Below are 11,191 nucleotides of genomic sequence, written 5' to 3'. Positions count from 1 at the left end.
AGGAGGGGGTATAATGCCTGGTGGGGTTTGATCAAGTGCAGTATATCCAAGAGGAATTACTGAGAACTAAATGGAGGGTGAGCATGATAGTAGGACCGGAGGAAGGTGAAACAAAATAGAGGAAGGAAGTAGGAGGCAAAAGCTATTTATAAAGGTATAGCTATAAGTAGCTATACCTGTATACATGTAACTATATTATCAATGTAAATATATTAATTTTTATATATGTAATTATGAAAGAGATAAAGACCAATGTACATATATTTATAGGTTAAGTATTAAGATAGCAGACAGGCTTTGAGCCTGTACTCAAGGCCTCCCTAAACACAAGAACACTTTGTTCTAATAACCTGGCACTCTTTGATACTCACCTTTTGACACTATCACCGAAGACAAAATGTGTGCATAAGCAAATGTGGTAAAGAAAGTGGATGGTGCCTGGCTATCAAAAGGTAGCATCAGGGGTCTTAAAGGCTTGAAGTTAAACAAGCAGCCAGCTAGCAGGGAAGCAAATAAGCCCACCTGGAAAAAGCAAACCAACCTGTGTGATCATGAGGTGTTGACAGGATCAGGTATCAGTTATCAAAAGATCCAAAACAAACATTTATATCGATGTGAAAGAGGGGGGTTGTAGTGGAGACCCAAAACCCATCTGTAGACAATTGGATACCCCCTCCAGAAGGGTTACAAGGAAGAGACAGTTCAACCAAGGTGCAGTGTAGGACCGACAAAACACATCATTCTTCTAGTTCCTGAATGCTGCCTCTCCTCTACTACCATGATCCACTCTACCTTACAAATCCGGCTGGTATAGATAAGCGTTCTCAACACATGGAATTCAGGATAGATAACCCCCTCAGGAACAGTAGTGGGAATAGCGATATCATGAGGGTAAGGGGAATGGGGGAGGAGGGTAGATGGGAAGAAAGGAAGAACTCATTACAAGGTTGGATATATAGCCCACCAGCCAGGGGAATGAATCACAGAAATGTGGGTGAAGGGAGACAATGGACAGTGTAAGACATGACATAACCAACAGTAATGTATAATTGATCAAGGATTCATGAGAGTGGGAGGGTGGGGAAGGGAAGGCAAAAAGGAGCTGATACCAAGAGCTCAAGTAGAAAGAAAATGTTTTGGAAATGTTGATGGCAACATTATGTACAAGTGTGCTTAATACAATTGAATGATGAATTGTTAAAGGATTTGTAAGAGGCACCACGATAAAATGATTAATTAAAAAATTTTAGAAAGAAAAGACCCACACTTATGTACAGGTTCTGTAAGATGAAGTGTTCTCTACGTCTTTGGAATGTAGGCCTAAAAATAGATGTTTGTGTGAATGTAGCAAATTTAGAAAGAGACGCTGGCTGAGGATATGTATGTACATACCTGGTATATGAGCCCTGGTGGCACAGGTTGAACGTAGGGCAGCTAACTAAAAGGTCAGCAGTGCAAATGCATCAGCTGCTCCAAGGGAAAAAGATGAGCGGGTTGAATGAACAATTGCTCGGTCCGATCGTTGGGTTGATTGAGTCCCTTGTCATGAATGCCTTCCAATCTCACATCTCTGGAAACGAAAAGTCCAAATCAGAGTCTTGGCTATGTCCATTTCTTCTGTGAGCCTCTCTCCTGGTTTCCAGTGCTCCCCAGCGATCTTTGACCATCTTTGACATCCCTTGGTGTTCCTTGATATCTTTTCCCGTGTGTCTCTGTGTCTGTTCTGTTCTTTTGATAACTCAGAAGTGACGATCCACCCTATTCTAGTACGTTTTCATTAATATAGAGAAGAAAGCTCCTGTTTCCAAACAGGGTCATATTTACAGGTGCATGAGTTACACACATATTCTGGGGGACACAATTCAACCCATAATCTTGGGGAAATTGGAATTCTCCCAATTGTTTTTCAAAGTTCTTTTTATTAGTATGCAGGAATCCTATTAATTTTGGTGTGTTAATCCCGTATCCTGTCACATTGCCAATCTTTTGATGGTTTTCAACTTTTTTTAGTTGAATCTTTGGGTTTTGTACATATAAAATGATATCATCAGCAAATAGTTTTACTTCTTTGCCCATTTTGATTCCTTTGGCATCTTTTTTTTTTTTTGTCTATTGGTTCTGGCTAAGACTTCCAGCATAATGCTGAATAAGAGTGGTGGTAAGGGGTCTCCTTGTCTAGTTTCCATTAGCAAGGGGGAATGCTTTCAGCTTTTCCTCCTTGAGCGAGATATTGGCTGTTGTTTTTTTTATATGTGGCCTTTATTATATTGAAAGTTTTCTTTTTAATTCCTTTTGTTGAGTAAGGTTTTACTCTTGATCTTAGCCAAAAGGCCGAGAAGCAATTGTTGAGTGTTTTTATCAGGAATGGGTGTTGGATTCTGCCAAACGTCTTGTGCCCTTATGTGTAGCTAGTGAACAATTGAACCCCATGCTTCTGTGTGGTGTTATAACTCAAGTGGTAGAGGTGTGTGATATGAGTTATGCCCAGACATGCGAGCTGTATGGTGGGCAGTTACAAGTTAGCATTATGACAGGAGGTATTTGTGTAGAGTGGTACTCTGTCCCTTTTTTCATTGCTTCCCCTTTTTCTGGTCTTTCCATCTCATGTGTTCCACTCAGCACAGTAAGGAATCCACTAGGTGAGTGAGTGACCAACTGTGACCACTTCCTTTGGGTCAGTTGAAGGCAGAAGATGCTCTGTCCTGTGGATCATCCAGAATGCTCAGCATCTAGCCTGCTCCCTGCTTCAAGCCTCTTTATGAGGAGGGAAACACAATTCACTTCAAGCCTTGTGTCGGGCCTATTTCTGCCTTTTGGCTTTGGTTTCGGCCTCACTCTTTAGAAGGTCCAGTGGTTACATACTTCACCATCAGTACGGGCAGCCCTGACCTTGTGAATGATCGCAGTGGTCATGAAGCCACCTAAGTGATCATCATCTCTCATCAGTCTCAATGTCAGGGATAGGAATAAGGCCTATCATGGGAATTTGTGGTTAATATGAGAATATTCACTCTTGGATGTAGATGGAGTGGGAAGCACCTTTAAGTGCTATAGAAACTGAAATTCTGTTAAAGGGCCCATATTTTCGATTGCTAGGATAAACTTCAGAATAATTGATTGAAAAGCTATTTTGTTTTAAATAATAACTAATTTAAAATAGTTAAATAAGAAAACAGAAAACTTTTAAATAAGTAAGAAAAGAGATGGACAGACAATTGGGAAAGATTGTATTGGCTAGATCATAACAATGATCATATTAGGGACAATATTTACTTTTCAAGCCATCAAAGGCTTATAAAATCTATGTGCAATACAAGACATGCAAAGATGTTGTTAGCACTGCCTAGCCTTGTGCCATCTTACCATTGTTCTTAGGTTTGAGCCACTGTTGCAATCACTGTGCCAACCCATCTCGTGCAGAGTCGTCTTCTTTTTCGCTGCCCCTCTACTTTGCCAAGTATGATGTCCTTCTCCAGGGACTGGTCTCTCCTGAAAACACGTTCAAAGTGTTAGAAATGGAAAATATCAGGGGGAAAAACAATCTTTAACCTGCTTTTGCGATATTCAGAAAGTATCTTTAAACAACTTACAAAGTGTCAGTTTGTGGAATTATTTCAATGAAGTTACATCTTTGCCATCTCGTTAGCCTTCCGGTACAGAGTTGAAAATGAGATAAGTTTTAATCGTGGTCAGATACTATGAAAAGAGGAAGGGAAACTTAGTATTTTGGTGGCAACATCTCTATCAACAGTATCTTGTACTGGCAAGAGTAGCCTTACATCCACCTTCCAGCAGTTGAACGTGAGCATCTAATCAGTCAGCATCTCATGGTTAGTGGAGCAACGTCTCAAGAACAATCTAGCAGCCAATAGCCATCTACTGCCTCCAAGTCCATTCTGGCCTACAGTGAGCCTTGAGCACAGGCAGAGCTGCTCACAGGGTTTCAGGGTCCATCTTCTCTATGGAAGCAACTGCTTCATCTCTCTCCCACAGAGAGGCTGATGGGTTTGAACCACCCATCTTTGAGTTAATAGCCCACTGCTTAACCTACTACTGTGCCACAAGAGTACCTTAGCAGCCAGTAGTGACTGCTACGGAATACTATTCTTACACTAGAAAATCAAACTTTAAAATTTTAATTAGTACAATGTGATTACAACTCACTACCATTGGTCAATACTGACTCATAGCGACCGTATGGGACAGAGTAGAAGGGCTTCTGTGAGTTTCTTAGACTGTAATTATTTATGGGAGTAGAAAGCCCTGGCTTTCTCCCTCAGATCAGCTGATGGTTTCAAACTTCCAATCTTGTGGCTTGCAGCCCAATGGGTAACCACTACACCACCAGTAGAAATAATAAAGCTCAAATCCTAAGTCAACGCTTTACGGGAAGTTTTCTGATGCATTCTTTAAGTACAGCATTTTAAAATACAGATTTAACTAAACCAGTTGCCATCAAATTGACGCTGATTCCTGGCCACCCTGTCTGTGTCAGACTAGAATGGTGGCCCATAGGGTTTTCAATGACTGTTTTTTTTTTCAGAAGTAGATTGTCCGGCTTTTCTTCTGAGGGCCTCTGGGTGGGCTTGAACCTCCAGCCTTTCGGTTGACAGCAGAGTAGGTTAAATGTTTGTGCTACCTGGTGGAGGATTCCCTTGAACATTTGCCCCACATATGTATTTGGTACCCCTTTACCCCTCATACACATGATGTGTGCACTGCTATCAACCGTGATGCAGGGGCACAGAGCCATTATCAGCAGATCCAAGAGCCCTCCCTGGGGTCCGTTGCAGTTGTCCTATTACCTGGCCTATTGGCTGCATCTGTGGAGAAGAATTTTTGTCCTCATCGTGCTGGGTGGTTGGGGGCCTTCAGCTGTGTGTGCACTGAATAGTGAACACTAAGGAGAGACCAGTCCGTGGAGAAGGACTTCATGCTTGGTAAAGTAGCAAGGCAGCAAAAAAGATCTTCAACAAGATGGATTGACACAGTGTCTGCATCGAGGGGCTCAAACATGAGAACAATTGTAAGGCTGGCACAGGACCAGGCACTTAACTACAACTCTGCTAGCCTGCTCTTCTGTTGTGCTTATTGGTACTGCCTCTGTCCTTGGTGCTTGGGTTTATCTGTGAACACCCTAGCTTGCATTCGTTTTATGTGACAATCAATAAAAAAAAAAAAGGCTGCTTTCAAAATCTAAACTGAATAAATAATCATCATAATAAAATTCAAGGAAAGCCCGTCACCTTTATCAGCATGTGATTGACTGTGATAGTCTTAATATGTTCAAAACTCCCTCTTCTGACTTAAGTACATTGCCTGTTTTATTCTGTTTGTTTTCCCTTAGACACACTGATAACAAGACCTTGTATCTTATTCATCGTTTCATATTTTGGTAATGGTTTCAGTTACCAAATTTCATTGCTTCCTGCCCGAATTAGTTTTTTCCTTCTTGTTTCTTTGAGTTTGCTCTGTTGCTCTTTTCCCATTTGAGTTGAATGCTCAGCTCATTCCTGTGTTCATCCTTCTTGTTTCCTGATAAATGTCTGTAAAACAGTCAATTCCATAAAACAGTCCGTTTCTTTGTCTGTATACTATTATGTTTTTAACCTTGCCACCTTAGTGTGATTTTGTCTTTTATTGTTTTCTGTTGGGTCTCCCAGCTGTGAAGAACAGGAAGAGTGGATGAAAAATGATAATAACTGATACAAGGGGACATAGTGAATACCGGGGTGGATCATAGGGAGGGGAAGGGGATTTCAGGAATAAATAATGAAGATGGGAGGGAGAACGGATTGTGATTACATAACTCATCTTAAAGGCCATTTAACCATGGTGGGGGGATGCTCTAAAATTGATGTGGGGGTGATTGTACAATACTCCTTGATATGATTGAATGATTGAATTATGTGTTATATATATTATTTACCAACAAAACTGTTGAACAAACAAAAAACAGTCAATTTCCCCTTAAAGTGCTATATTAATTGTGTTCCAAATTTGGCCATGGGAGTTTTCATTATCATCCAGTTCTAAGTATTCCCAAGGCATGTAGTCATCTTTCTATTCAGATTCCAAGCTTTTTTTTTTTAATACCTACAATTTAGAAATTAATATTTAATGTCATTGAACTCTGGTTGGAGAAACTGACTCCTGAGTTGGAAATGTACTGGGGGAAATACAGGGTCTCACGCGTGACTGCTCTATAACGGTTCTTTGTGCACCTTTAAGGTGTGTGCATTCTGGAGTGTCGGGTTCTTTTTGTGTCTGTAAACTCAAGGGACACCTCCCTTTTTAGATGCAGTTGAGCTAAGACCTGGGTGTGTGATGGAGTCAGGTGGGAGTATCCCAGGCAGAGAGCATAGGAAGTGCCAAGGTTGTGCGGTGGGAATGAGCTAGGTGTGCTGCAGGGGCAGTAAGAAGAGCAATGTGATGGAGGGGAGTGAGCAGGGGAGTGAGGACATGAGCGAGGGCCCTAAGTGGTCAACCTGGACCATAACGGCCATGGTAAGGACTTGAGATTTTAGCGAACACAACACATTCATTGCCCACTGACAAGGCAGTGAGGAAGCATTTCCTATTTGCTGAATGTCAAGTCTAAAGGCATCTCATTTCATAAACAGAAGAGAGCATTTTAGATTTACAAGTCAGCTCTAATTCATGGGCAGCCTCAGGTAACAGAACTAACCCCAGCCAAGTTCTCCGCCACCTTCATGACTGCCCGTATGTTTGAGCCTGTTGTAACTTTCGTGTTAGTTCGTCTCATTGACGGCTTCCTTCATTTTTATTGACCCTCTACTCTAACAAACATGAGACCCTTTTCTAGCAAGTGATCCTTTCTGATGACATGCCCAAAGTGAGCGCATACCTAAGAGATCATCCTTAGACCCAGCTTCTTCATTTACCAATAAGAAAACCCAGATGAAGTCTGTGTGAGTCAGTCCCAGCCCAGTGCCTCCAGTGGAGACATGCTCCTATGCATGAGGCACCGCCTTCCTCATTGCACTGAAATATATTGTCTCTGGAGGGACTTGTATATGCCCCTTTGTCGAGCACTCTGTTTCTTTTGTCTCTGGAGATGGGATTGGCCTCAGTGTGCTTCTCACGGGGCCTCCCTAGCTCAGGCACCTTCCTCTTCTAAAATGTGCTGCTCGCTCTCAGTTCCTGTTCCCCTTTACCGTTTGGATTTGTTTCAGTGAAGAAAGTGCCCCTACCATCTCTGATGGTAGGCCAGTGCCAGCCCTTTTTGGATGGGACCCTTCTAACACATTCTTTAGCCTCCACCAGGCAGAACCAATCACAGTAGTCACTTGCCTCTGTCGCCTGGCCGACTACAGGTTGCTCCACTCCCCACTTTGCAGGGACAGAGCTAGTCCCCTCTCAGCAACACAGGAGTGAATGCAGCTGAAGCCCGAGGAAGTGAAAGCTAACTCCACACCCTGCTTGAGGCATGAACTCCCACGGGAGCAAGGGAAGGGCTACAGGACACACAAGCCTGGCTCTGTGGTCTTCCTCCCTTATGTTTTCTCTGAAGATGAATATAGATTTACTCTTCTCAAACTTACTACCATCAAGTCAATTCTAGTTCACAGTGACCTGCCTAACTCACAGGGTAGAACTGCCCTTGTGAGTTCCTGCGACTGTGTCTATTGGAGTAGAAAGCCTTGTCTATCTCCCGAGCCACTCTTCTCAGGCAGTAGAAAATTATCTGCTGGGTGGCAAGGCAAGGCCAAGCCTTGAATGTCACCTCAAGGAAGCCAAAGGTGAATAGGTTAATGCACGCCAACCAGTGGCTTCCCTCATTTTGCTTTCAGAGAGCATTCTCCTGGTTTTCTGGAGGTGGTGCTGAACACAGAAGGAGTGCTTTTTAAGAAGACACGTTGCTATGGCATGTGGAGGGAGGGCATGAGGAAATGGAACAGTATCTGGCTGTGTCCCAGGGCTGCCACACGAAAATACCACAGGGCAAGGGGCTTAAAACAGCAGAAATGCATTGCCCCACAGAGCTGGAGCTCAGAAATAAAAATCAGCATGTCTGTAGGGTTGATTCTTTCTGGAGGCTCTGGAATGGTATCTATCCCCTGCCTCTCCTCCAACTTTTGGTTGGTTCTAGAAATCCTTGGAATTTCTTGGCGTTTAGATGCATAATGTCTATGCTGCTTCTGCTTTCCTCTGTGTCCCTCTGTGTTTCTCCTCTTTCATAAGGACACACCACTCAGATGGGCTTAGGGCCCACTGGCCTCCGCATGACCTAGGGTTGACTGGTATCTTTAGAGACCCTCTTCTCAAACAAGGCCACATTCACAAGAACCTGGGATTAGGACCTCACCTGATTGTCCCTAGCACTGAGCTGCTTCAGTGCTCACTAAATGCTTGTTGAGTGGATTGATGAAATTGGGAAGACAGGGGTGGCAGTATTGAATTTGACCCTTGTTTCTTTCTGGGAAGGTGGCTTTTTTTTCTCTTGTCCTTTTGAAGAAGGGGGAATCGTTTCATAGCTAAAAACAGAGCTGGATTACTCTAGTCTGAACTCAGGTCATGTAGAACTGTAATCATTGAACAAACTTTTGATAGCTGCTACACCACCAGCATGTCCGCATCCAATGTTGAGGTCGTAAATCCTGTTGTTGATATGAACTCTTTAACAGGATTGTGCGTCTATCCCTAGTTTAACTTGGATCATTGATCAATTAGTTGGGCCAATAAGTGACTAGGCACTTTGACAGGTTACTCTAGGTATCATATCATTCAGAGGCTGTTTTATTCTCTGAGGTCACTACTGTTAGAAGGTGGGTGCTACTAACTGAGTTTATGAGTTCTTGAATAACACATTTGAGTGGGTGGAGGTCACAGAGCTAGTGAATTCTCTCTTGTATGTGTTTAAACTGCCTTAAAACTGTTTAAGATAGTCAAAGGTTAGTTTAATCTATGGCCTTGGAGCTGGAGTGGTGCTTGAGTACCGTCTAAAGAAGAATGATACCTAACCTCGTTAGACATATGAGCAACATTTTTAATCATCATAATAGCTAGCATGTATTGAGTGCTTACTCTGTGTCAGGTAGTGTGCTAAGTGCCTTACATACATGTATGCTCAAAATATTTAATATTCAAAGCAATCTTGGACACAGCTAAGTTCATAAGGGTTTGATAAGCTCCTGAGGCTGCTCAGCCAATAAGCGGCAGAGCCAGGACTGAACCCAGGAGGTTGGTTTCAAGGTCGAAGGTCTTCCCGACTGCACCACTGTGCATGTTTGAGTTGGCCCTTACGTCAATCTGTCTAATATGGTAATGATTTCATTCAAACAGCCAGATAGTATAGAGAGCTTCCTTCTCCAATTCCTGAGGACAAAGGCTCATGCGACCTTGATAATTCAATAGAGTTAAGAGTATTTGTTTATTGCTGTTGTTAGGTGCAGTTCCAGTTCATAGCAACCCGATATTCAAAAGAACAAAACACTACCCGGTCCTGTGCCATCTTCACAGATATTCCTATGTTTGAGCCCATCTCTATCTCACCCACGACCCTCCTCTTTTTTGCTGCCCCTCCACTTTACCAAGCACTGTATGAGATGCAGTCAATTACTTACTATGGCTCTTTTGTCTGTCTCCATTTTGTGATGTATTTTAAATTCTAGCCTCTACATCCATTTTGGAAGGAGTTTATCTGTTATGCTAATAGGACCGGATTAAGGTGGAATGTATTTTGAGTCGCACCTTCTTACAGGCTATGGCTCACATCACCATTCTGGGTAGTATGGTCCACAGAAGGCAAAACCATACCTCCATCAAAGCCGTCTCTGTGACTTCCCCTTGCCAACTGGGCTGGAGCAGAAGGCTGGTGTTGAGTCCCCATGACAAACACAAATCAGGTATCTGTTACCATCCTCAAAAGATTGTTGGCCCGGGTATGGAGAAGCCATCTTGATGTGAGCCCTGGTGTGCTTTTGGGCCTGGCTAAGCAAGTGAGACTTGCTTTCACTTTTGGATGTTTCTCTCTCTTGCTTTGGGTCCTGCATTTGACTTGCCTCTGCCTGACTTCTAATTCTCGGGACTCAAGTTGTGGCCTCCCAGCTGACCTGATTCATCAGCTTCTACAGTCCTGTGGATGAGAAGTATCCCTGAGCTGATGTCTGAACTTCAGATTTGGGACCTACCAGCACCCACTCCCACATAAGCCACTTCCTTAGCAGCTTGTGAGTTCTTTGAGACATTGGGACAAATTGCAGAGTCCCTAAGGGGAGGTGTGGTGTTTGATAGGATAATGGAGAATCATAGCATTTTGGAAAAGCCAGATATTTGAGATATCGTGAATCTCCACCCATTGGGACTAATCTTACATTCATCTTGCTATAAGAAATTGTTTGTGCAATATTAGCCATATGACATCTTTTCCATAGATGATTATTTATTTTGGAACTATGAGTAAGAACCTTTCTGGGAATGGAAAACAGGAAACTGAACGATGACAGTAAAAGTGAAAGAAGACAGTAGCATCTCAATCTCTTCAAAAGAGAGTAGAAAGAGCTGTCAGGGGACATGGACATGGAAGGTTTCCCACCTGGAGGACTGACTTGAGTTTCTGCTTCTAGGGACTAGAGGCCTGGCTAGGCCTGTTTGATGACGTGGTGCTCACACAAGTGAATCCATGTGAGGCCAGTACTGTGAAGTCTTAGTTCTCAGCCTTACACCACCTACTGAATCTGTCTCTAAGTTCAGTATGCCCCTTGCTCAACAAGCTATTTCAACCCTACAGACTCGAGACAGTGGGTATTCTAAACCTGGAAGTGCACCAGAGTTTTTCCTTCTCTTTTCTTGCGCTCAACCTTTAAAAAAAAATAATTTCCCAAGAGGAAGAGGCAGCAAGAAAAGAGAATTCATCCACTTTTTGCTGCGTATTTGGATACGTTACCTGGCATAGAGAGAGACCGAAATGAAAATTAAAAACCGTATCTACTACCATTCGTAGTTCGCCCCCACACCATGATCAGAGTGATCTTACAAAAATATATCAAATATGATATTATCAGGTTCCTCCTTAAAGTCCTACAGGACCTCCAATGGTTTTAGAATAAAGAGGAAACTCCCTGCTCTGGACAATGAGTTGGAACGGACTCACTGACAAAGAGGCATGACCTACAAGGGTCTGTTCAATCTATCCCTAGCTTCCTGTCCAGCCTTACTTCCCCTGACT

General features: G+C 42.9%; 1 protein-coding gene across 1 annotated transcript in view; it reads right to left on the bottom strand.

Moving 5' to 3' along the window:
• Positions 1-3,618: 3,618 nt before the first annotated feature.
• The window catches only part of P2RX7 (purinergic receptor P2X 7), a 59,386-nt gene continuing 51,813 nt past the window's right edge, over positions 3,619-11,191 (bottom strand). Inside the window, exon 14 of the mRNA XM_045296784.1 lies at positions 3,619-3,696. Coding sequence (XP_045152719.1) covers positions 3,680-3,696 — 17 coding nt within the window. The 3' untranslated portion in view covers positions 3,619-3,679. The remainder of the gene's footprint in view (positions 3,697-11,191) is intronic.

This window comes from Echinops telfairi, unplaced genomic scaffold (assembly GCF_000313985.2).
Source record: "Echinops telfairi isolate 266 unplaced genomic scaffold, ASM31398v2 ScPeMD7_7412;HRSCAF=8450, whole genome shotgun sequence".
Lineage (NCBI taxonomy): Eukaryota > Metazoa > Chordata > Mammalia > Afrosoricida > Tenrecidae > Echinops > Echinops telfairi.
Note: the sequence above shows the minus strand (reverse complement) of the source record. Positions and strands in the feature narration are given on the sequence as shown.